We start from the raw sequence: 26,580 nt of genomic DNA on the forward strand, positions 1-26,580 counted from the left end.
CATTATTTTAACCTACATAGACACACCTTTATAAAGCAATTTCAACCACCTGTATGTAGTAGCTCCACTTGCCGATCAACACATATGTCGGGTATTAAAGCTTGTTTCTGCCTCAGAATTATTTAATTTCATTCAAAATTGTTGTATTAGTACTATTAACAAGTTAAAATACTCGTAAGAGGCCAATATAACCACTGAAATGGAGTTTTTCACTTCCCTAAAGTAAGTACAGTGCTTATCTTGTGAATAAAAGCTTTTTTGTGCCTTTAATTTCATTAATGAAGATATTATTATGTCATTATATTGACGATATTGTAGCTCACTTGGTCCTTTTTACCTATTGAATAGTATGTAAAGGATTAATAAAACCTGTAAATGCAGCTTTTCACTTAAAATAATTATAGCTCCTGCCATGTGACTTGAAGATAGTTTCTGTCTCTGGGTGAGTGATATCAAAAAAAGTCCTTTATATTTATTGAAAGGGCAAATCCACTAAAATGTAAAGTTTCTACTTACCAAACAGTGATTGCAGCTCTTGTTTTCTAAGTAAAAGTTTGTGTCGTCCTCATTTCACTAATGCCTCAGTCCTTTACCTATTGCAATGTTTTAAAATGTTTTTATTTCATCTATATGGGTTATATATGACGTATTTTAGCTCACGCTGTTGAAAATATCAGAAAATGAGTGGGATTCTCACTTCCGGGACCATGCTGTTTTACTGGCGGAAGAAAAAGTAGGTCCTACAAACACGCAGGAACTAGATCGTGTTCACGAAGTATAGTAACTTTCTACCGTCCTGAACGAAATACAAATATATCCCCACACGAGTTAAACGTGTGAACGTCGATTTATTAGCACCATTTGTAAAATTTAATCGTAGTAGATGTAGATGTTCTTGTATCAATCCGCCACATTACGCCGGGCCAGGTTTTCTTGTTGCTATGGTTACGTAATACTTGCCATTGTTTTTTGGGGGAGCCTGAAACAGTTGAAATCCAGTGTGTGTGTGGTTCTAAAACAAACTCAAAATGGATGACAGTAGAAGTTTAAAAGTCAGGTAAGTAGCGTAACAACACAGCACATTATAGTCAATGTTTTTAATTATATTTGTGCCAACAGTAGCTTATTTTTGGCTTTGTGTGTGTGTTACTGCTTCTAGGTGGACGCAAGGTTTCACAAACCAGACTGTTGAGTTTGTGGACAATAGAACAGTTTGTTACGTGTGTGGGAATAATATCTGCTTCCTGAACCTGGAGACTAAAGGTCAGAGTGTGCTCCAGGGTCCTGGCAGGGGCATTGGAGCTTTGACAGCTAATGGCAACACTGGGGTTTTTGCCTTTTCTGAGCAAAAACTATCACCCTCTATATTTGTGTACATTTTCCCTGAGCTTCTGTTGAAGAATGAGCTGAAAGGTAAAGGTTTTTTTTAATTTTCATTACTTTAGCAGTAAAAGCACAGGTGTTATTGATTGACATTAATGATGGTTCTTTTCACGTTAATTTATACCTATGCCTACCCCACTGAGACCTGTCAAAGTGTTGTTGATGCAACAGCCAGTTTGACCGGTCATGGGAGGAAAATCACAGGTGTACATGATCAAATAAATGATGGCCGCATTCCATTCAGCTTCCTGATGTCACTCAGCTCACTGGCCTTAATGACTGTACTTAAACTGAACAGAGCCTGTGATTTTCCTGCTTAAACATGTCAAAATGTCACTTGATTCTTGTGCGATTTAGCCACTCAACCAGCTGAGATCAGCAGTTAATATTGTTTGTTTTTCTAGGAGGAGCGCAGCTGGACTACACCTCTCTGGCCTTAAGTGATGGTGGTCCTTATTTGGGCTGTTGTTCGTCTCTTCCAGACTACACCATAACAGTGTGGTGAGCCACCAAATGCTGTCCGCCATACCTGACACTGTGGACCACATGTGCACAGTATCCTTTTTTAAATATAGGTTAATTTACGTTGATGCTGCTCTGATCTAACTGTTACTGTGTGATGCAGGAACTGGGAAACTGCTGAGCCAATTTGCTCACAACCACAAGCTGGGAAAGATGTCGTCTCTTTGGCGTTCAACCCCATGAACTGGCTCCAGCTCTGCGCTCTGTGCAAAACATCCGTCACTGTGTGGAACATCGAGAAGAGCGCTAGCTTTCATGTCCTTAAACCATGGTAAAGTAGACTTGGTTTAAGCATGAATCTAAAATATAAACTGATACACATCAACGTGATCATTGAAACTACCTTACCTGCATTTATATGTGACGTTTAATTAGTTTTACTTGCTATTAGTACTTAAAAAACACATGTATTGTAAATCCTAGTTATGCAGACTACATATTGGATTAGATTAGATTAGAGAACTACAAACAATTGCAATCTATGCATCATTGCATATTCAAAACAAAAACTTTTATTTTGGAATTCTGTGAAACGTCGTCATGAATATTGTTATTGCTCGATTTCATGATGGAATGTTGTCATATAATCTTAAAATATCAAGAAGTAATTGAAAAATTATGAAAAAGGTGTTTATAAAATATTTAAAAATACTAAAAAATATGGAAGAAAATTGTGCATTGAACCAGATATTCATATCCTATTTGTTGTGTTCCAGTGTGATTGAGCTTCCTACAACTGATGGATCTGTTGCTGAGAAACACACATCCACTTCTTATATGGTCGGTGACCAATTGTCATATTTTGGTCCAGAGATGCCTCCATCAGCCATCGCAGGGCTCAAGGGCATTGAGGCAGAGAGCATTGCGGTATTGTATATCATAGTTTTGGTGATGATGCTGTAATTTCTTTCTTTCTTAGTTTTTGCCTTGACAACAGTTTTGCACACAAACAAAGACAGAAATGTAAAGTATAACATCCTCTAACACACCGTCAGGCTGAACTCTTCACTAAAGCCAGACTGACTCCTACTGCCATTTGTTGGACAGCCACGTCTGAGCTCTGTGTGGGCTGTGAACAGGGATTCCTGCTCCTTGTTGACCCAGAGAGCCTCTCTGTCTCTGTCATCTTCAACCCCACAAGTAAACAAACACATGCTGTGGGATTCTTTATTATTCTCTGCAAATATATCTCCCATATATATGTATATATATATATAGTATATGAATTAATTACTTGTATTTCATGTTTGTTCAGCTCCTGATGCCGTCACTGATCTGAGAGAGTCCAGCTTCCGAGGTTTAACCCTTAACAAGAATGGGTTGATCTCTGTGGGGAAGGTATGAACCTGAGCACCTAATAACACTTCATGAGCTTCGTGACTGGGCCATTGATTCATTTTCTTTTAAAAAAAATTGTATGTTTATTTACAAAATGTTTAACGTTTACTCGGTGTCTCAAAAAAGCGATATAATATTGCCGCGTAAAATATCGCTATATCTGACTGTATGGATGTATCGAAACCTTTGTTTTGAAATGATGTTGTTATTGCTCTATATAATCATGTAATATTGTAATATAATATAAGTCCATTGCGAACTGAACAGCTGTTTTTTTGTTTTCCAAAAACGTTTTTTCACGGGACATTGTCACAGCAGCAAAGACAGTAAAGATAAAGACAATAAATAATAAACATACCTTTCCACATATGTCAAAGTACAATATATAGAAAGATATTACCATTATGACTAGAAAAAGTTAAAAAATAATGTACATTATAGACAGTGACCAGTACAGTATGGGCTTGATATTTACAGGATAGAGATATTGTATATGTATATTGGGATGAGTAACTTGTTATGTGTGGTCTACTGAGAGCAGTGCTTGTTGCTGTTGTTTCCCTCACAGAGCCGCTCGGTGCACTGTCTGCAAATCAAAGGCACTCACATTGACATCACACAAACATGGACGTTAGAAGGACCTGCCACACATGTGACGCACTCTCCCGACCATGAAACATTACTTTTATCCTCTGATACAGTGAGTACTCAAACATACTTCATCAAATTATTATTTGACAAGAAAACACATTAATTGAAGTAAACAAAGTAGGGTTATTTTCCTTTAGGGTCAGATTTATGTGTTGAATTCTACCCGGTCAGACAAAGTAGTGAAGGTCCTGGACGTCCTCAGTGGAAACTTTGTGGCGGCAGCTTTTTTGCCCACCGATGAGAACATTAGTGTGGTAAAGCATTTTATGTTTCCCAAGAATGATACAGTCTTGTGACAAAAGGCTCACTGTCTGTGAAGTGAGTGGTGCTGTGTTTTGTGTGTGTTTTTGCTGCTGGCCTCAGTCAGCGAGGGATTCTGGAGAATTGCAGCTGTGGTCTGCAGACGGCGTGTGCCTCGGCTCCCTGTCTCTTCACGCTGAGGTCAGATTCACAACATACAACATGCATGTGAAATAAAAAGCCTGTAAACATCGAAGACGAAGTGTAAACATCGTCTTCTGTGTGTGTGTTTGTTCAGGTGACCAGTCTGGCCTGTTGTCCTATTGCACGATACGCAGCAGTCGGAACATCGTCAGGGAGCGTCCTCTTTGTTGACCTGAACAGGGAACAGGAGCCTCGCCTGGTGCATCAGACTCAGCTCTACCACTGTCCAGTGGATCACTTAGTGCAAGTATCCACTATTACTGTCACAATTTCACTTAAAAACATCATGTTTATGTGTTAAGTAGAGGCATGAGTGATCACAACCCACAGGGTTTAATGGCTAAGAGAGCAAATTATAGGTCCAGTACATAAGAAAGTCTAGTGGTGAGACTTTCACACACTTATTTTTTTTTGCTTCAAATTTATGTGGGCGGAGCCACTAGTCTTTGCTTCAAAAGGTCAGATGCACACTCTGGCTTTTGGTTTGTCCATTCAGGCTCCTGTAGAAACATAGCGGCACAAGATGGCGGCCTCTGTAAAGCAAGGCCCTTGTCTAAAGTACAAAAGCCTATGTAAGCGATATATATAGACGCTGTGATTTCCACTCTTCTCTCTCTCTGTCTCGCTCTGTCTCTCTCTGTGTCTTTGATTCCACAGTTTTGATCAGGAGGGTCACTACCTTCTCACCGGTGCCTCAGATTCACATGTCTATGTCATAGATGCAAAGCCATCAAAGCAGTTTTCAGTCATAGGACACGCAGGTAAACCTTAAAATGAATTACTTTAACCTATATATACAGTATATGCCTAAACGCTGTCACTGTCCACACTGTCAGCTGTCATTGTCTCTCGTACTGTATCATTTTAACTTAACAAAAATAATGTTTTTGGTAATTTAGGCATTGAATTCAGAGGACTTCTATTCTTTTGTCGTCTTCCTCCTCTGTAGTTGCTCCTGGAGCAGTTTTGTCACTTTCAACTCGGTGCATCAGAGACCGTGAACAGGTGAAAGTTCTTGCACTGTGCGGTGGACCGGAGTTTAAGAATCAGGGTGGTCGCCTGCTCACGCTGCTCTCTCTGTCTGCAAAGGACCTCACAGGTACTTAGTCGAATTTTCTCAATTATTATTTCAATCAGCACACGTCCTCTTAAAATAGTTAGGTACACATCCAGAGCAGAGAGAAGTATTGATCAATATATACTATACAAAAACCTACATATTTCATGCTTCACTATGAACACACTATAAAAATAGCTGAGTTATGTTGTGGGCTGCTAATTTCTTCTTCGTGGGAGAAGAGCATTTGTCCCACAGTTTTTCAAATGGCTTGAAATGGCTGTAGGTGGTAAATGCATCAGCACAAATGTGTTGTTAACAGTTTCATAGAATAGAATTGTGCCGTCCCAAGTCTCATATATGTCACTTTATTCATAATATCTTATAATACTCACTGACAGAGGTAATTTCTGGCATTGCGGTGAGGTGAGGTTTACATTGTCATCAATGGTTTTAAAGCGACTGCCCTGATCTTGCAAGACTGGTTTTCTGCTAACAGACAGGGAGAGGGAGTGGAGACAGAACCACAATCTCCCCACAACAAGACATTTAACCATCACAATGACTCTGAAGCGGTTAAATTTGGGTAAAAATCCTGCATAGTTCTGCCTTTAAATGAAATTCAGGGATCGTATTGGTTGGTAGTACTGCGCCGTCTTTAGTTAGTGTACGTTAAATAAATCTGTAAGCACTCTGGACGACCACTCATCCTCTCTTCCTGTTGTGACGGAGCTCTGCTCCTAAAGAAGCATCCACCTCCATAGAACAAAGGCAGGACCCACGAATGGGACATTTTTATTCAAATGTTTTGACTTGTTCACTCAAGCCTTACATATAATAGAAAGCCCAGTGACTAAAGGGTTTAGACAAACACACCTTTTTTCTTTGTACAGCAGCTTATGTTGAACAAAAGAGAGAGTGGTTAAAGTCGAGGGTGTGGCAGCAGTCCCTCACATGCGATTATATCTTTAAAAAACATGACTCGTCTGTTTTTTCAAGGCGGGGCCCGTGTGATGTCTGTTTACCTGCAGGTCCTGACTGCGCAGACCGGCACGGCTGTCTGTCTTCTCACGTCCTCAGAGTGTCCAGATATGAAGTCCCTCGTCCTCTTCAGTCCTGTGTGCTTGGAGTCAGCGAGGTGTTTGGTTACTGTCACAAGAAGAAATCTCTCCAACGCTTTCAGCTCCCTGAGGTTTGCTGCTGCCCAACACTCCAGTGACTCCGTTTATTTATTTTATTTTCAAATATATAGAAGCCTAAACAAGGTTATGTCTCCATCTAATCAGTTTGAAGCACAACTACACTCTTTAGCCACTTTGTTAGGTACACGGGGCAACTGATGAAGTGGCAGGGGCGACACCTAGTGTTGTCTTTCTGCTGCTTCAAGGTTGTACATTTTAAGAATGTAATTCTTCATACCTTGGTTGACATGTTAACTTTTTTAACATGTCAACACACGTGTTGGGTTAGGGTTGACTAAAGTGCTTTTCAAGGTAAAAAGTTACAACAAGAACACAAAAACACAGTAAATCATGATAAAATAATATAGTAAAGTGGTAAAATCTATCCAGATTAGTTTTTATGTAGAAAGGAAGAAAGAAGAGAAGGGTCTTTAAAAGTGATTTGAGAAAAGATTGTAAGTAACACCACAGTTGTACCGGTGTGCCTAATACAGTGGCTCAAAAGGGATTATTTGAGTGTGTCTTCCTCTCAGGACACAGATGGTCTCACCGGTCAACAACATGTGGTCCAGCTGAACCCACAGCAGGAAGTGAGGGCTCATCCTCTGGGTCCTGCCTGTCTCGCTCTGTCTCCTCATCACTCATGGCTCGCCTCTGTGGGCCGTGATGGTCTGTTACGCATCAGAGCAACTGCCTCCCTGGTAGGAGCTTAAAAGTATTTAACTACATTTTCACAGCCTGTGGTTGTGGTGTGTATTCTTTTGATTATTACGACGCTGCTGCTGCACCTACAGGAGCTTTATGCCGAGCTGCAGTGTCACTCGTGTCGTCTCGGCGGAGTTCGGAGTGCGATGTTCTCCGTCGACGGCCTGACGCTCCTCACTGCTGGCTTCAGAGACGGATCTCTCGTGTGCACTGAGCTCAGGTACAGCAGCAAACACACACTCTGGTGTTGTGTTCATGTAATGCACAGCTGTGAACAGCAGGGGCCGGTGTTGCACGCTCTCCAGCAGTTTGAAGTTGCGTACATTTAAAAGTACTTTTCCCTCTCTCAATAAATAAACACAGTTGAAGTGGAGGCTCCCGAGGGATTATGAGAATAATCTACAGGAAAGCAAAGATCCAATAAACTTCACGGCACCGTTTACAATCTGAGTCACATCCAGGATTACATTCCACATCTCCCTCCTTTGTTTGTTCCTGCACATGTTTGTTTTAAAGTTAAAACAGATTTCATGCATTCTACACTGGTCTACACTGTATTTATTAACCAGTGGCGACTCGAATCCCTAAACAGATATAATTTTAAAGGATGGGTTTGCTTTGTTAAATACCAGAAATGTCCCAATAAAGACCAAACTAGAAAATATAAATATGATTCATCGTCTTTCCAGATAAAAAAAGGAATACATAATAAAATAAACGGAAAAAAATAGAAGCATTAACAACATTACAGTGCATGAAGCAGCTAAAAGATTAAAGTAAATAAATAATCACATATATAAAAATCAATATGAAAGTATAGAGATTGTACGGTTTAAATAAAATGTACTTTGATGTAGAAAATGTACAATGTACACATATAACATGTGACAATAGTACTAAAATAAGTGCAATAATGATAAAACATTTTTTTTAAAAGTGACGTAAAATACAAATTGATAGGATACATTGATATGAAATGAAATAATAATAATGATAATAACAATAATAATAATATTTTAGATTTCAGGTCACTCAGAGACGCTTTAATTTAAGAAAAAAAAAGAAAGGAAGGGAAATAAAACTTTACAGCTGCAGTGCAGAGAGCTGATCCCAGGCACTGAATGAATGTCCTCACTCACTCTTTGTTTGCACTGTTTGTTTCCTCTGTGGAACAACTGAAAGGTTTTGATGTAGTTGATCTGAGAAAAAGCCGAGATAAAGCTTCTGTATCATGTATTACTCTAAGTCATAGATCTCCATTGTTGTCCCAAAACACACCAGTGAGTCACAGTGGAATAAGCTTTTCTTTGATTATGATCAACAAAAGCCCTGAAGTTTATTTTGAGTCACCAAAACCTGCTGTCGTCCATAGCAAAATGCTTTATTTATTCCTGTTTGAGTCGATGGTTTGACCGCGTTCAGCTGCTTTAGGAAGAAAACTTTTAAAACCTGTTTCAAAAAATGAAATTATGTATTTATTTAAAGACTTTAGTGGGAACAAACAGTTTTGGGGTTGAGCGCCACATGCAGAGAAAGTCAGTAATTATAGATATGGACTATAATAATAGTTATGTAACCACATCATGGTTACAGGGCCCGTACATTGGTAAAGTGGCTAGCATTGTTGCCTTACAGCAAGGATGGTTCGGATCCCGGTCTGATCAAAGGCCTTTCTGTGTGGAGTTTGCGTGTGTGTGTGTGGGGTTCTCCAGGGTTTCCAGGTTTCTCCCACAGTTTTTGGCCAAATCATGCAACATTATAGAAGAGCAGTAGGTGTGACCCTCAGCTGGAGGATAAAGCTGTAGAAAATGTATGTTTGGATCTCACACTAGTTACACTAGTACCTATTTTCCATATCTTGTTTTAAACATAATTGAACTTAAAGGACTAACTAACCTTGATTTTACTAGGGACTTACTGTACCTCTATCCATGAAAGAACGTTTGTCAGTCACAACAAGTGTCCAACAGGTCGCTTGTTGGTCCAACAGCTCAAACAGCTCAAACTTGGCAGGTGACTTACTCAGGGCTCCAGTGTGTGGGGTGCCAACTTTGGTGTTGTTTGGATAATACACGCAAGAGATATTGGTAGAAATGTGGCACACACACATATATATGTATATATATATATATATATATACATATATGGCGCTAAAAGTGCAGCTTTTCCCTTACACACACATTTTCGCACAGCATTCTTCCTGAGGACACTCATTGACATAATGCATTCCCTATTCCCTTACCCTAACCTTAACCCAAACAACTTAACCCTTAAATCTAACTGTTAACCTAAACTCTAACCTTTAAAACCAGGTCTTAGTTCCTCAAAAGCCCTTTAATGTTGTGAGGACCAAACAAAATGTCCTCACTCCCTATGGTAAGGTGTTAAACTAAAACAAAGCCTGTGTGTACGGTTACTGCATTAGTTGAGATTAATATCTCTTTAACACGGTCAGAAAATATTTAAAAATGATATAGGAATGGCTCTTATATCTTATGTGTTTTCTGTGGCTCCATACAGGATGAAAGGTGTGGATGCTCAGGTGATCACAGCTGCTCAGCACAGTCAGTCTCTAGCTCTTCACCTGAAGACTAGATTCACCACAGAGAACCCAGTCCTCATTGACCTGCCCGTGTGGAAACAAGGATGCTGCGCCGTCACTGGAAAATCAGAGAGAAGTGAGGTAAACGATGATCTACCGATATAACGCCATCACCTGCTTTTTCTGTGGCTACAAAAACACTATATTATATTAACGATATTTACACAAACAAGATATTTAAGTTAATCAGTGTTAGAGTCCGTAGCGACGCTGATGTTTTCATCCACGTCAAATCACAGCTTCTCATTTAGAAGTTAAGGGGAAACTTAAAGGAAACTTAATTTAGAAATTGGTTTGATAGTATTATTATTATTAGTGATTTAAGTTGATTATTTTATTGTTTTTCATCACAGTTCGATTTTTGATTATCGATATTTAGTAGTGCTTTGTTTAGTTACAGTATATTTTTGTCAACTAAATTGCTAGTTTTGTTTGGAATTGTTTTTGTTTTGTTATTTGGTTTGTGCCTCATGTGTTATTTATGTGTTAACAAATGCTTTTGAACGCTTTGAAACGCTTTAATACGTTTTCCCCTTTTTTTAATCTCTCTGTGTGTGTGTGTGTTGTTGACACTGTAGGGCAGTGGTGGAGCAGATTCTCTGGATGTAACGGAGCAGTATGAGAGTTTTCACAGCCCGGCGTTGGCTCCGCCTTCACACCCCACCTGGCTGGAAGGCAGACGGGAGGCGGTCAGTGACTCACATGTAATATTTGAGGTGGTGTGCACTGTGTGGGTAATGTTCAATTCAGCACTTCCAGTACTTTTCTTAAAACTATGCAGCTGCTGGAGGTTTTGTGAAAATGCCGTTTTGCACCTTGTTACCTGAGTTTTTTTTGGCAGAAAAACTGGTCCATGTTAATGAATTAGTTCTATGAAGCAGGTAAACATTTGTGAAAAAGAGGTAAACGCTTCCTGATAACAATAAGCATATGAATACTGAAGGTGTGTCCGTGTAGAAGTTGTGGTTTTCACACCTCAGTGGTAAACACACATGGGACACAGGCTGAGACGCCGTTTTATCCACCAACATACTTTCTAATCTGACTCACGAGCTCTTTGAGGACTTCATTTTCAGTCAGGCTGTGTCATGTTGAGTGATGAAGTGCTAAACGGCGTTTAATTAGGTTTTTTTCTTTTTTTAATTTCCTATGTTGTAAAGTTGATTTATTTATGTTTTTGCACTTGCTATGACACGGGACGGTGTCGCAAATTAGACTTAAAAAAACATGTTGATGTTATTTGGTTTATTGCCTAAGTATAATTCAATCTAAATCTAATTCTTTCTAATATCATTCACTTAAATTGGATATGTTTCACAGGTTATGAAAGAAGAGAATGAGAAACATTGTGAGATGAAGGAAAATCTGAGGAGAACCGTGTCAGAGTTGCGTCGCTCTGTAAGTAGCAGACACTGCACGTGAGCTCACATGCATTCAATTACACGTGTAATTACACAGCCCCATACATCACATACTCACAGTAATTAATGGATCATGGTGGTTGAATTGTGATCATAAATAAATGTGTTTTACACCCACAAAGTATCATCAAAAACATTTCACCTCATTTGGACTGAACATTTTACTTTTCTAGTTTTATTGGTTTACAACACATAAAAATTCAATTACACGTGTAATTACACAGCCCCATACATTACATACTCACAGTAAATGAAGAGTCATGGTTGTAAAGTATTTACAAGCTATACACGACAACTTTATTGAAAATTCTGGTCGTAAATACATATTTAATAATTGGTTTACAGTACATACAATTAAAGTAAACACACATTTTTGTTTTTAAAGCTGTAAAATGTATTATTATTATTATTATATTGTATTATTATTATTGTTATTGATAATGTTATTATTCGGCCTCTGTTTGTTTTTTGTGAACAGAAATAATATAAAATGATTTGTTTGCTGTGTCCCTCACCTAACCTAACTGAGGGAGTGTTTGTGTGTATACAGTTGCAGCACAGGGGTGGGTGGGGACAAAGGAGGGCTTATTCCACCAACCCTCTTAACAAATTGTTTTTTTTGTTTGTTTTTTGTAAACACTTGCAGTGAGATAATGTGACTATACCAAGAAACACACTTAATCGTCATTGTGTGAACTCATTTGCTTATGTTTAAAATGACGCACTACAGCTTTAACAGTGTACCTGGCTGTACAGTTACAAAGCAGCTCTGTCTTTCAATCACCAGATTCAGGAGTTAATGCGTGAAAATGAGAATCTCCCGGCGATCGAGCGTCTGCCACAGCAGGAGTTCAACCTGGACGCTGAGGAGCAGAAGCGACTGGAGGTCATGGTGGAGCAGGAGGTTACAGGGGTAAAACACACACACACACACACACACACACACACACACGCACACGTGTGCTTGACTAACATGAATACAATTCATCTTTTGAAAGAATAATGGTGGTGATTCTTCATGCATCTGCATTGTAGGTGAGGAAAGAAATTGAGCGGGAGATTCTCGCAAAATGTTACCTCCGTGACGTCCTGAAGAGAGAGTGCTGGGATTCAATGAAGGTCAAGGGCAGGGCCATAAAGGTAAGACCAGAAACACACACTTAAACTTAAGTGTGTCAACAATTACTAAAGTAATCAACCACCATTTTTGAAAATGTACTCCCAGATGAAAACCAGTGTATATGTGTATCACATTTTTTTATTTCTTGGTGGAAATCTTCACAGCTTAGAGGAAAGTATTGATATTATACATGTTCAAAACACCAGATTTTACCGTTGACTCTCTTAGTCCACTCTTTCATCACCCTCTTGTCTAATCAGTGATAGGCTTGTTGTATTAGACTCCTCCCCTTTTATCATCTTTCCTCTCTTTACCACTTGAAAATTAAGACCACGCCCCCCCCACTGCTCCCCTCTCTACCAGTCTCCACCTCTCCACCTGTCTCCTCCTCTCCCTCACTCAGGACCTGCATTTTTCAAAATCAGGCATTGGGCAGAGTCACCCTCAGAAGACTTGGTTTAGTTACCGATTAAATAAAAACAAGTTGCTGATTTTAGTGTATCAGATTTTCTACATGGTTTCTTTGCTCCTCTGTGACGGTAAACACATGTTTGGTTTTCGGACAAAACAAAACATTCGAGGATGTCATTATTTTGAGTTTTGGGAAACACAGTTCCACCATTTTTTACATTCTATGGATCAAAATACTCAAGAATCCAGAGCCGTAATTTTAATTTGGACACTTTTTTATGACAGTTCTTATCTTCTCTTTTATCTAAGTAATTTTCTTTAAAAAAAAAAAGAAGAAGACAATCCAACAAAATAAAAATAGCTTAACAATCTGCTCTGATGTTGAACGAACAGGTTTAGAATGATATTTATTCTGTAAAACCAAATGACCCCCTGGGGGATAATAAAGACACATTGAACCTTGAATCCACAGTCACTGGATCTCCACCGACATCTTGTCATTTTACATCCAGTACATACACACAGTAAATTAAGGTTCATTCAGAAGCTCCACCACTTAAGTGTAATTCCTCCTACATCCTCAGTAAATGTAAACAAAAACTGATTTTTATGCTCCCAGTGTTTGTATATACATATATTACATATATATAATACTCATGTTGTTTTGTCTGCCACAGGGTTTTCACTCCAAACACGAGGTGAAGAACTACGCCCTGAGAGAGCGCACAGAAAGCGAGGTGGAGGAACTTCACAGGGTTCAGAACACCAGGAGGATCGAAATGGCTGCCAGCTCTGTAAGCAGCGAGTGCTCTGTGGTTTACACTCAGATTAACACACGTGCGATGAGTTAGAGTCAATCGTACGATGCGATGATTTGCGGCGTGCAAAGTCACGGCAAAGATATTTTCTAAACGTCGCAGTGGAGCAGCTTCTTCAGTGTGCTGTTGATGTTGTTGTTGTTGTCTGCACAGTTTTCACTCAAGTAAAATAGAGTCTGCTGCTGTAAAATGTGTTGATGTGTTTGAATCCTAGTCCTTCATTTGACCTTTAAGTGTTTTGACTTGTTGAAATGCTTGAATGTGAGCCAGTCCAACAGGGCTGAGACGTCTCCAGATTTACGACCGTGTGGCTAACAGCAAGTGTTGGGCTAGTTCTTCTGACTGCGATGTTCTCAGAATGAAGCCTCCAATTCAGTCGTCTTCTACATCAACACTTATCTCAACCCTTTCATATAAAATTATCCGCCTGTCTCCACTTCTCCTCGGCAGTGTGGCCTAAAGAAAAGCTTCAGCATGCACAGCCCGAAAGAGGACGAGCAGGGCGAGGACGAGCACACGGCAGAGAGAGCAGCCGCCGTAACGGGAAGCTTCTCCGCCGAGCTGGGTTATTCCAACCCGTACATCTACGATCAGTTCAGCCTGCAAACCACAGAACAGATGATCAACCAGATTATTCTGCTGCAGGTGATTTCAAGTGTTTGTATAGACAAGCAGCTCAAATCAATTCACAAGATCAAAACAAAACAAAACACAACACACCTCATGCCTTAGCTGATTCTCTGTATGTGCTGTACATGTAGCAGAATTGACAATAAAGACACTTGAATTTTGATAGAATGCCGCTCTTGTTTTAGAATCTAAAACAAGAGCACATTCTGTCAAAATTCAAGTTCAAATTCAACTTGGACGACTATCTAGATCTGGATAGAACCTTGGCTGCTGATAGCTATTATCGTCTTACATAAGCATGACAAGATTCATCCTGATCTGTCAAGGTGTCGCTGACATATACGCAGAATTTTAACAGATCCGGACGACACTTAGTTTAATGGTAGCGTGTCTCATCCGAGCAATACCGGCTCTGATCTCGCTTGGTTAAACAAGGTCGGCGTCAGGTGTTGAGGAACCAGATAAGGAACACGCCATAGCTGGACTAGAGCAGAAAACAAAGATCTCTGTCCAGAGAAATGCAGTCTGAGGAACTGCACTGAAAACCTCCGGCTCTCAGGCCTCTGGTAGACGGCCCGAGACATAAGACGGCCCAAGTGGGCGAGAGGGGAATTTTATTCCAAATCTAGTATGACGTCAACTGGGAATTGAAAGGAAAAACCCTGACCCCTGGAGGGATAATGATTTTATATGTATCTTAAAATGTCACTTAATCCCAAATGCAGGATGTCATTTTTCGCATCAAGACGTCTTTCAACGCCGAGTTTGAGGCCGTGCAGAGGCAGAAGTTGCAGGAGCTGAACCGCGTGAAGGACAGGAACAGACTGATCGGGGACATCGTGCAGAAGCTGGACATGGACGAGCAGCTGTGGGAGCCCAGTCTGAGCTGCAGCGAGTGGCCGGAGAGGCTGCTCACTGTGGACGACTCCGAGGTCACTGACACTTTCCAAAACATCCAGATTGCTGACCACGTTTGTGAAAGAAAGTGAGGTGTGAGGTTTAAGCCTTTGTCCTGCTCTTAGATAAAAGCAGAAAAGTTCCTCACCGCTGAGCAGAAGAGGGAGGAGGAGAGGAAGAAGCTGGAAGAGCAAAGACGTTTGGCTGCCAAGGTACACCGCCGTCATAAATGTGTTTTTGTTTCTCAGCTCCTGTTTGTCACGTTCCTATACTTCACTTCATGTTTCTACACTCATTATGTTTTTGGGTTTTTTTTTTCACACCTGTCAATCGCAGGGTGATAACAGCAGAGAAAGAGCTCTCCATGACATGATGGAGGGGATGCTGGAAGTGAAAGAAGAGGACGTCTTAAAAATGGTGTGTTAACACGTTTTGTTTTTGTTGTTTTTTTGTTGTAGCAGCAAAATCACTGCTGTTTCAGATTAATATTAAAGGAACGGTGTGTGAAGTGAAGCAGCATTGACTGGTCAAGTTGCATTTCACTAAACTTTACAAAGACTTTGTTTATTTCATACACATCAAGACAGAATGAACTCTGAAACTGATACTGAGGAAGTTTATTTCAGTTTATTGTCCTGTCTTTCTCTCAATCACTTGTTATTTGAGTCAATATTTGATGATTTATTTTGTCATAATGTGATAGTGATCTGAATATTAGCTGTGGTGGATTTAAACAAAAACACAAAAGACTTTTCAGTTTCTGGAGGAAAAAGATAAGAAGATAATATTTCTTTAAAAAACTCTACGTCTCACTCACTGCAGCCAAAACTAACACAATAAAACTCACACAAGCAGAACATGTTAATCCTCATCATTCTCACATTATGTCCGGACTTTTTTTTTTGCTTGAATTGGCTGCCAAGACTGTGTTCACTTGAATTTGACAAATCAGCATGAGGGGCACATAGTTTCTTTTGAATGGACTCCACAGGAAATACCTCCGCCTGAGTTTGTGTTGACCAGAGATGAAGATCAGTGGAGTGAGGAGGAGAAGAAAGTCTACAAACTGTATGAAAAGGAAACCAAAGCCCTGAGTGAAGAGAAAGACAAATACAAAAAGGTACCGCAGTCGCTTCACTCACAGCTTCTGTTTTTAGCCACAACTGTCAAACTGTATTGATTTTTATTTTTTATCAGCGATCAATAATAATAATATTGTTATTTATGAACTGTGTTATTGTAGCTGCTGGAAACTGAGATGAAAAAACTGCAGGCGTCCAACAGGGAAGCAACGGGGAGGTTTGACGAAACGCTGACAAAACTGTACAAGAAGAAATTTAAGTGTGAAATGGCCATTTATCAGGTGAGCAACACACACACATACACACACACTTGTTTTTATATCTTACTGAGGACACATCATTGACGTATCGCATTCCCTATGTTCATTTTTCTATTATTTCTTTCAAAGTGAACACTAAAATATGTGTCACATCCTCAGTCTGCGTCAAATGTGAAACTGGAAACGTCCCAAAAACTGACAAACCCCACACTAACTAAATAAAATCCAAATATTTAATATTTATTTCAAAGTGGGTTACTTTGAAATAGTGGGGCACTACATAACAGGTAAAAAACAGTAAGGTAATGTCAACAGTTTTCTTTTCGTAGTTCTTAAACTTCATAAATGCAACAAAGCAATAGTTCTTTTATGTATACTATCTATTGTCTTCATTTTATGGGTCAAATAGGTTTTTGCGGCTCCAGATTAAATTGATTTGGGTGGAGAGGAGCCAAACACGGCTCTTTTGATACCAGGAGACCTCTGCCCTAATCCCTTACCAAACCTTAACCATCACAACTAAGTGCCTAAAACCCTAAAACCAGGCCTTAAACCTGAAAAATGGTTAAGGCAAATTGTCCCCACAAAGATAGGTTTGTACGTTTTTTTTTTGCCCTTACAAATATATAAATAAAGGTACAAACACACACATCGTCTGTTTTTTATGATTTAAGAGACATTGACACTGTGACACAGACACCGAACAAAAACACATATCGAAGGGTCAGGACTGAAAATGCTTACACTGAGAAATGAACTACTGAGGCAAGACTGGAACGAGGTCTACAAAGAAACACATATAAATGGCGCTTTCGATTCCTTTTTGCAAATATTTAAAACGCTGTATGATAGACACTGTCCTGTAAAGAAAAGACCCGCAAATCAGAATAAGGAGGGGAAACCATGGCTAACAAAAACATTGACAAATGCCTGCAAGAAGAAAAAAACCCTGTATAGACAATACATGAGATTAAGGACGGAACAGTCAGAAACAAGATACAAACGATACAGGAACAAACTAAATAACATCCTAAATGATCGCAAGAAAGAATATTACAGTAATCTGCTAGCAGAAAACATGAACTATACTTAAAAACTATGGGATATTCTAAACACAAAACCTAGCTATCCTCTCTACTGCAAGGACAATAACACGAAGGAAGATAACAAGGAAATCATAGCAGAAAGATTGAATGAATTCTTAGTCAATGTGGGGCCGAACCTGGCGAAGAACATTCCTGACTCACTCCTTCACTGGGGCCACTTTGATAAGGACAGAGACACAAACCCCAGCACAATGTCTCTTACCCCAGTGAAGGACAGAGAGATTAGACACCTGGTCAACAAATGCGTAGCAAAAACATCCACGGATGTAGATGACCTCGACCTGAAGCTAAATTAGAAAGTAATAGATGGAATCGTTTCACCTCTAACATATATCTGCAACCTGTTATTTCAAACAGGGACATTTCCCACCAAAATGAAAGTGGCAAAAGTAGCGCCATTGTTCAAGAAAGGAGACATACACAAATTTACTAATTACAGACCAGTCTCAATACAATACTACCACAACTGTCAAGAATTCTGGAGAAACTATTTAACGATGGACTAGACAACTTCATTAACAAACACAATCTGATGCTGAAACATGTTTTTGTCAAAATGTCATACGAAAAATTTAGTATGATGAAATGATCTATTGAATATATGTATTCTGTGGGTAATGGGGGCGGGACTAGATAAGCTTTTGCTTCTCCCGCTTTCCCTTTTGGTTATGTGTATTGTGTGGACTACACTAAGATGATGGGTGATGATATAAATAAACATACATACAATTGCATTCATTTCCTTGAGATTTACTCCATAACCATAACCATAACACTTTAACCTTAAAACTCCACCTTAAATTGTAATAATTAACATGTTCTTAGGACATCATTGACAACCTCACTCCTAACCTTAACTTAACCTCAGTTAAGGTTTTGGTCTACTGAGGACTACTGGTCCTGACATGGTCAGTGTTGTCAGAAACAGCCTAAAGAAAGAGTTATCCCGAACCTTCACCTCCATAAGTTAATGCCTGACCTTTAACTTTAAGTGTGAAACTTTAACTTTAACTTAACCACAACTCAAATCTTAGTCCTAAACTTAAACTGTTCCTCAAAAAAATGAAGTTCTGTCTCATTAGGACCAGGTTTTGTTCTCCATGAGGAGCAGTATTTCTGATTTTCCTCCACGTACCACAGTTTGAGAACCATGGCTTTAGGTAGTATCATATAATATAATGCCTTTCACTACGCGACACCTCAAAGACGCTCTCCCTTAATATTGTTTTCTTTTAAAATACGTTTGACAGGAGGAGCTCAGGATCACGTATCTTCTTTACTCCGTGCTCACAGAAGAGGAGATGAGGAATCGAGAGCTGGAGCTCAAGCTCAAACTTGAGAGAACGCTGGCGTACAAGGTGAGAAAAGTCTTACACACTAACGCTGAAGGAATTTGCGATTCTGTCCGTGTTCTGTATTGTTCTTTGCAAGAGCCGACCTGCCCTCCTTCTTTCTTCAGGCTTCGACACCGCCGGCTATTGTTTCCCGTCTGTACTGCTCTCATTACTGTTATCAACAGGTCATTTCATCTCTGTGTGACAGGATGAAACTGGAGAGGAGGTGAGGAGACATGAAGAGGGGGTAGAACTCTTTCACGAGGCCTATGACGTCGTTGTAGCCGAGGACAAAGTAAGTGAGGCAGCTGAGGCGCTAAAATGATTCTTCACTCTCACACTGGCCACGTGATCAGGTTGATATATATTTAGATATTTGTAGAAGGTTCCTTGATTTATGGAGGCAGCGTTCTTGCACCGCCGTGTTTCTACACCAGATAAACCATGTGAGCTTGTTCCAAAGTCGAGGCTTAAATCTAAAAGGTTTTAACTTAAAACTTGCAGATTCAGTGAATTCATATCAATCACTTCCTAAAAACGCCCCTTTTTTCTAACCCATCGTCTTCTTTCATCTTGTGTTTTATTGCTTTTATTACTTATTCATTCAATTCAGGTTTTTTTATGTGCCCATAAAGATGGTGTTTAAATCAAATTATTATTATCATTTAATTATTATTATTGTGTGTAATCTGTGTCTCTCAAGGTTCTTGACAAAGATTTCAGGAAGGACTTCTTGGACGTACCGGCGCATGTTGTCGATCACTTGTATAAACTCTTCAAGCGCAGACCCAGGTTTGTACTCCTCCCAATTTCACAGCAAACATGAAACATACAGTCACACGCACACCGTTTTGAACGTCTTTTGCAACGTCAGGCTTCAAAAGCTGAGGACTCAGACCGACAGCAAACCCAACGTGCTTAAAGAGCAGCGTCTCTGTGGTTCTCTGGCTCCAGACGCTCTTGGCAAAATGCTCAAGGCCGTGGAGGAGCTGGACGCGCCGGAAAATACACCAGAGGGCCTGAACCCGTCCGTCTGGGAGAGGTTCTGCCTTGTGCGCAGAGCAAAAATAGAGAGTGAACAAAAGGTAACGTGAGGACACAGCAGGTGAAAGATTGTACAAATATTTGTGCTTTTTTCTTCACTCTTTACCTCCTTTTCGTCAGGTGAATTCTTATCTTACAGTTCAGCAGATCGCTGTAGGCAACTGGACTTGCTTGAGTTAAGTTTGGCGATGTTTCATCTCTCATCAAAGACCCTTCCTCAGTTCTGACACCACTTTTGGATGAAGTTAAAACGTCTTCCAATTTAACTCAAGCAAGTCCAGTTGCCTGCAGCGAATTATTGAAGATGACTGAATGACAGAGTAGATCCATCTTTTTTCATCACTACATAGTGTTTAAACATTCATAACAACATTTATAGAGAGATTGAATAAACCTAACCATCCAAACGTCTTTTGCCAGGTAAAAGAAAAAGCTTTGACTTTTGCTGAGATGCAGGCGTTTCTGCAGAAGAGGAGAGACGAGAACAAAGCTGCTGAGGAGGAAATCAAAAATCTCTCTGACCAACTCGAGAGGTAAGAACGTGATCCTGTCGTCTTTGGCTATTAATAAATGTGAAAACTGTAGGTTGTGTAAGTGCTTCCCTTTTGTTTTGTTCTAGTCTACATAAGGAGAAGAACCGTTTCATGATGGACGTCATGGTCCAGGTCGTCCTCAAACAGGGTCAGGTGTCCACCAAGACTGCGTCTGACTTCACTGACGCTGTGCTGCTCCACATGAGTGTGGTGGGAGACCTCAACAGAACCATCAGGGTCAGGCTGCACTTACTGGAACTGTTACTGTACATTTTCTCCTTGATAAAAATAAACGTGTGTGTGTGTGTGTGTGTGTCAATAGACGCTTGCAGAGCAGAAGATCACCTCCATGGTGGAGTGTAAAGACTTCAGCAAAGGCACCATCCAGCTCGGGTGGGAGAAAGAGGTGATGAGGATGCAGATAGAAGATCTCAACAACAAGGCGAGGGACATCCGGATGTTGCATCTGTCTGAGGCGCAACAGGACGTGAGTGAAATCCTAAATGATCCTAAAAATGTCTTTTTGTCAGTGGCCCAGAAAACTGCTTATCCTCAAATACAATACATTATATTATAATGTATAAATAATAAATAATACTTTATTAGGTACACCTGTTCAATCTGCAAATGTTCAATTCAATAACATTTTATTTATATAGCACCAAATCACCAGAGTACTGAAATATTCTACTCTACAAGGTAAAGGTAACACTATTATAATAACATTTGGACTTAAGTTAAAGTAAAAAAGTAACTTGTTTTTTTTTTTATCTAAAACATTAATTTATATATACATTAATACCTAGTTACTTTTTAACAAGGTTGGGGTTCTTTCTTGTGACAAGAGGACACAAATCTCACGTTAATTGTTTTTAATTCAAGGCAAACTGTTACAAATTAAAACGCTGACAAAATGAAACATGTAAACACATCATGTATCAGTCCAAATGGGTCAAAGGTCACAAATGTCACTCACTCAGGGACCTTAATAAGCACCAATTCACCTGTCCTCATTGCTCAAGTTTCTGGTGTGTGAATGTATTTATTTTTTTAATTCAGGCCAACATTTTCTTACTCAGTAATGGATGCGAGTTCAAATGCAGCAACGTACAGTTCTTCTAAAGTAAGGTCAAGAAGAGCTGTTCAAGTTCAAAGTTCAAACCCACCATCAGAATTTAGAGGAAAGTTGATTTAAGTGACTTTAAAAAGTGGCACGTTTTTTCAGAAACTACTGATCTACTGGAATCTCTGTGGTTTACAGAGAATGGTCTGAAAACAGAGATAATATCCAGGGAGCAGAAGTTCTCAAAAATGCTCCATTGATGCCAGATGTTTGATTAGAATCACCAGACTGGTTTGAAATGATAGCAAGACAAAAAATGTGTGACAATTGGGGTATGAAGATAAACTAAGTGTCCTGTGTACCTAAACTAGTGGCAAGTGAGTGTACAGTACATAAAAAGTCGTGCTTTCATTCAAACATCTGCATTTGGGGGTGAAATATTGACGCTGTTTGCATTTTTGGCAAAAAACCCTCAGTGGGTGATAAAAAGTCAAGATGTTTTGGATTTGGCAGCGTGAGATGTTTTGCAAGCAGAAAATTGTTACCATCCCTGTGTACAGATGGATGATCTTTGTTATCATCACACATACACACACATTCTTGTACGGCAGCCTCTTACCTAAACTTTAAGCCTCACAAATGCATGCCTAACCCTAGAACTGAGTCTAAACCCTCAATAAAAACACATTAAAGTTGTGAGAACCTGGCCAAAAAGTCTTCACAAAGACACACACACACACGCCCTACTCCACACACAAGCTCCACACCCTGTTTTTTGTGCATCTCTTAAAACCTTCATCGGTAGAAAGTGGATTGAAACGACTTCCCTCACTCACATTCTTTACGTTCATGTGTCTTTAATTGTTTCAAGTTAAAGAAAACAGGAAAAAGTTCTCTGCTTCATTTGATCATAAAACAAACAAAGAGCAGAACCAACAATAAAGAAAAGCAACTGGATTTAATTGAATAAATCTGTTATAAATTCATTGATTCGATGATTATTTTCTCCTTTTGCCCACAAATCAAACACATTCAGTTTAATGTCATAGACGAGCAAAGAAACCAGGAAAATGTAAGTGAAAGTGAAAATAGATAAGATGAATTGCTACCCGCCCCAGTTCTGTTATGTGTATGGCTTTATGGAACATAACAACAAACTTAAACATTTACAGGTTTTTACTGTCGTGGTTGATCAAAAGTTTTAATCAAACACACCAGACAAATCCTGACAGCGAAATGGTTTTTCTCCCGTTGGCAGTTCGCTGCATTTGTATTAAAAAAAAACAAAAAACATACAACACACACACACAAAGACCACATGAGTCATCATCTTATATTCAACAAGGCGAATAAAACATGTTTCCAGGTCTGCGTGCCAGCTTCCTTCTGGCAAAACATCCAGGTAGTGTCTGCTTTGGCGTGGCACGCAGCTTCCTGTCATTGTTTAGATCATTGAACCCAGGGGAGTAAAGCTTTGAATATAAACAAAACCACCCTGAACAATCCTCCCCAACTCAACACCAAATGAAGCATTTTTGCCTGCAGTCAAACCCTGTTAAAATACTTCATTTTGCTTCACGTGTGTGTTTTACTTTAAAGTTCGGCTTCATAAATGTTCCCTTTTCTTTCAGTATCTCAACAAGATCGATCGAGACAGTCGTGCGTCCAAACAGATTTCCATCCTGGAGAAAACAATAGCTTTTCAGGAGAAGGTAACAGGGAAAAAAGACAAGATAAGGGCTGCAACTAACGATTATTTTCTAGATTTTGTCTGTAATGTGCCAGGAAATGTTGATCGGTGTCAAACCTGTAAATGATGATGTTCTTTAGTGTCACAAGCCAGAATAATTCAGTTTTAATGATTTCTTTGTCGTATGGTGCAAAGAAACTGTTAATAACAGTTAATAATATATATATATAAATATTTATTATGTTCGCAGACTCATCTACACAACGTGCAGCAACGCGCCAAAAAGATTGAACAGTTCAACAGGCAGGCGGCAAAGAAGGAGAGCGAGAACATAAGTTTAGAGCAGGAGCTGCTCAATATGCAGGTGTCCGCTGCAGAGATGAGGAACATCCACGAAGCCATAGGTAATAAAGTCATTTTTATCACATTATCACAGAAGTGTGAATGATTGCCGGACTGTTTGGTTCTTTCAGCGTCACAGGAAAACCGCGCAGCCACAACCGAGGAGCGCTTCAGGGAAATAGTTCAGAAGAAGAACCTGGAGGACTTGGCTCGAGCGCAGGCCGAAGATCTGGTTCTCCTCTGGGCAGAAGTGGAGCGTCTGCGGAGGAAGAACTTCCCTTCACTCGATCAGCTGAAACACAACTGAACCAAGTTTTCTCTCTCAACACAGAACGGACACTTGTCTTAAAGGCCCAGTGTGTAACATTTAGCAGGGTTTGACAGCAGAAATTAAACAAACTACCCATAAATAAGTGTATAATCACTTTAAAGTAAAAGTCGTTTCGTTTTCTTGCTAAACATAGGCTGCCATTTTGTGCCAGTATGTTTCCACAGCAAACAGAGTAGTCTCGTGGTTTGAAGAGAAAGAAAATGGACTCTACTCACATAAATCTGATGCATAAACTAAAAGGAGGAAACAGAGTAGAAGAAAGGAGAAACTATGGAGGCCACCTTAGTTTCCTAAAGAGCTAAAAGAGTCCACTGTTTGTTGCACTCTGCAATCTCTTTCAACATAAAAGTAGTTTTTATTTTCCCAGTCTTTAATGGTGTGTTAGATTTACACAGGAGTTCGGAGGTTGGAACTAAGAGAGAGATGTGTCGGAGTTTGTGAGGTTTGCTCCGACTTTCCGAGTTGGAAATTCTGACTTCCGACTACAACTGGAACAAGCAGCCAGTGAGTGTTTCACATTTTGAAACAGATGTTTTCTGTGCAAACAAAGAACAAGGAGGAGTGAGCAGACGAGTCAATCTGCATTCTCACCATTAGATGTCACTAATTCTTACACACTGGACCTTTAACAAGTTAACTGAATATATTTATTTAGATGTGAACAAAACTGTAGCAGCAACAAATAACAATTAAATAAACTCCCTAGATTTTGTGCAATAACGGTACAACTTTTGTGTGTCCCACAGAGCGCGTAATTAGGACGTAAAGTCCTCCTCTGTGCGGTCAAAGTGCAGGAGTCTGTCCTCCAGACCAAAAAGGTCAATGAGCTGGGGAAGACTGGCCTTCTGTCCGTCTATGAGGACGTCAGACTGGAGCTCACACAGTGCAGCCTGAGCACAGCTCCTCCACTTGTCTATCAAACTCTGAAGCTGTGTCAAATCATTCTGTGGAGAGAGACGTGAATCAAATTAGTATATTTGTCAAAATAAATGTTTATGTTAAAAGCAGAGTCAGTCAGTACCTTGCTTCGGTACATTTTCACCATCTTGAGTCTGCGCAGAGTCTCCGTCTTGTCTTTCACCTCCTTCCTGAGTGGCCCTCGTCGCTGCTCTACGTCCTCTGAAGGAAGATGTGTTGATTCAGGAACGGGTCCAGAAAACCTCTCACTGCCTGATCTGGTGTCATTTCTGTTTTCATCAACGTCAACGAGTGGAGGATTGTGAACGCTCTTGTGGGAATCTGCTGGGACTCGTTGGCCGCTCTCCTCCGAGTCATCAACACAGAGGCGTTTGGCCACAGAGAAGGGCGAGGTGAAGGAGCGCCGCGATCTCTTCAGCCGCTCCTTCAGGGAGGAACTCAGCTTCTGATGAGGCTGCGGAGATGACGAGGAATTAAATGTATGAACAGGTGATGATAACAAGTGTTCAGGGCCGCAACTAATGATTACCTTTATGATCAATGAATCTGTTAATTGATGTTCTCAAATTTCTGTCCACAGACGTAAAACTATTCTGTTTGAATGATTTTTTTTGTTATATGGAGCAATAAAAACAAAAAATATTCACATTTAAGAAGATGAAAAAAAAAAAACCAGAACACATTCAAACAGATTAATTGATGCCTATGTATTGCACAAACACTAATTTAATCACTTTGAATGTTACAGAAGAGGATTAGGACCACCACCACCTTCTCTAGAGAGAATTCTGACTTCAATCCCAGAATTTAGACTTCTTTTCTCAGAATTCTGTCCAATTCTCCCAAAATCTCCTACTACCACAGAATGTTTTACCCCAAATATGTTAACTGTTTCTCACTATAACAAGTGTTTGGAGAGTTAACGCCACAATTAAGTGGTTTCATCAACTCAAGAGCAAACATTTGTCTTTAATAATCTGACATTTATCACGATATTTATCGATATTGACTAGAGGGTTGCAAAGATTAATCGACCAAGCGATTAGTAAACGATTAATAAGTTAACTGTCAAGCTAAAAAAAGTTTTAATAATTAAAACATGTTTCTTAATTGTGAATATTGTCTGTCTTTGCATCATATTAACAAAGAAACCATTTAACGGAATAATTGAAGACAATTGAGAACATAATTTTGAGGTTATAAAAACACTGGTCGACATTTTTTGCACCAAACAATTACTCGATTCTTCAGTTTATTAAAATAATCGTTAGTAGCAGCCCTAATATAGACTTGGTTTTTGTGATATTCTCCAGTTCTACACATTCATATTTAATAGAAACACGTCACTCACCTTCTGCTCTTTGTTTTCACAGGGACTTGACTCCACTGAGCCACAGGGTGAAAAAGGGCTAAACACGGACTTTACTTTCACTGATTTAGGAGTGATCTCCATCACTGACTTCAAATCTACCTCACTACGACGTTGTTGTCAGCCACGAAAATCACATAACTTCTCAGTAAACACCTACGAATACACACTAACACATCATATAAACATCACAATAATCTTTTAGTGGCAAAAAAGATTCCCTGCTAACTGTCAAGTTATGTCTTAAACGCCAAACTTTGAAAACGACGCTGGAAGTTCTTGTTTTTCCGTGTTTTTTACCTCCAAACTCCGCGATTGGACAGAATTC

The 26,580-nt window shown here is 39.6% G+C and overlaps 2 protein-coding genes across 2 annotated transcripts; one reads left to right on the forward strand and one right to left on the reverse strand.

Moving 5' to 3' along the window:
- The first annotated feature begins 633 nt into the window (after positions 1-633).
- On the forward strand, positions 634-24,969 carry cfap43 (cilia and flagella associated protein 43). The gene is made up of 38 exons (XM_044045217.1): positions 634-1,057; positions 1,160-1,413; positions 1,788-1,884; positions 2,009-2,176; positions 2,622-2,772; positions 2,901-3,045; positions 3,161-3,243; positions 3,812-3,943; positions 4,032-4,148; positions 4,258-4,335; positions 4,433-4,581; positions 4,996-5,099; positions 5,288-5,437; positions 6,427-6,587; positions 7,110-7,277; positions 7,371-7,501; positions 9,802-9,964; positions 10,462-10,572; positions 11,204-11,281; positions 12,092-12,217; positions 12,340-12,444; positions 13,513-13,629; positions 14,104-14,298; positions 15,009-15,215; positions 15,306-15,392; positions 15,517-15,597; positions 16,172-16,300; positions 16,424-16,543; positions 18,879-18,986; positions 19,171-19,257; positions 19,666-19,754; positions 19,837-20,047; positions 20,427-20,539; positions 20,626-20,776; positions 20,862-21,026; positions 23,234-23,314; positions 23,543-23,696; positions 23,766-24,969. Exons 1-38 carry the CDS (start codon positions 1,029-1,031, stop codon positions 23,939-23,941), a joined length of 4,971 nt encoding a protein of 1,656 aa, XP_043901152.1. The 5' UTR covers positions 634-1,028; the 3' UTR covers positions 23,942-24,969.
- Positions 24,594-26,580, reverse strand: sfr1 (SWI5-dependent homologous recombination repair protein 1). Its single transcript, XM_044045221.1, has 3 exons — positions 26,235-26,580; positions 24,987-25,337; positions 24,594-24,909 (listed from the first exon to the last, which is right to left on the reverse strand). Exons 1-3 carry the CDS (start codon positions 26,334-26,336, stop codon positions 24,721-24,723), a joined length of 642 nt encoding a protein of 213 aa, XP_043901156.1. The 5' UTR covers positions 26,337-26,580; the 3' UTR covers positions 24,594-24,720.

The sequence above is a fragment of the Solea senegalensis genome, linkage group LG15 (genome assembly GCF_019176455.1).
Source record: "Solea senegalensis isolate Sse05_10M linkage group LG15, IFAPA_SoseM_1, whole genome shotgun sequence".
In the NCBI taxonomy this organism is placed as follows: domain Eukaryota; kingdom Metazoa; phylum Chordata; class Actinopteri; order Pleuronectiformes; family Soleidae; genus Solea; species Solea senegalensis.

Bases quoted from the DNA above. Each gene is read 5' to 3' on its own strand.
- cfap43 (XM_044045217.1), top strand. From the start codon at position 1,029: ATGGATGACAGTAGAAGTTTAAAAGTCAG. The intron at 16,544-18,878 runs GTGAGCAACACA...TACGTTTGACAG, and splicing joins GTGAAATGGCCATTTATCAG to GAGGAGCTCAGGATCACGTA. The intron at 21,027-23,233 runs GTGAGTGAAATC...CTTTTCTTTCAG, and splicing joins TGTCTGAGGCGCAACAGGAC to TATCTCAACAAGATCGATCG.
- sfr1 (XM_044045221.1), bottom strand. From the start codon at position 26,336: ATGGAGATCACTCCTAAATCAGTGAAAGTAAAGTCCGTGTTTAGCCCT. The intron at 25,338-26,234 runs GTGAGTGACGTG...TCATCTCCGCAG, and splicing joins GTGAAAACAAAGAGCAGAAG to CCTCATCAGAAGCTGAGTTC. The intron at 24,910-24,986 runs GTACTGACTGAC...CTCTCTCCACAG, and splicing joins TGAAAATGTACCGAAGCAAG to AATGATTTGACACAGCTTCA.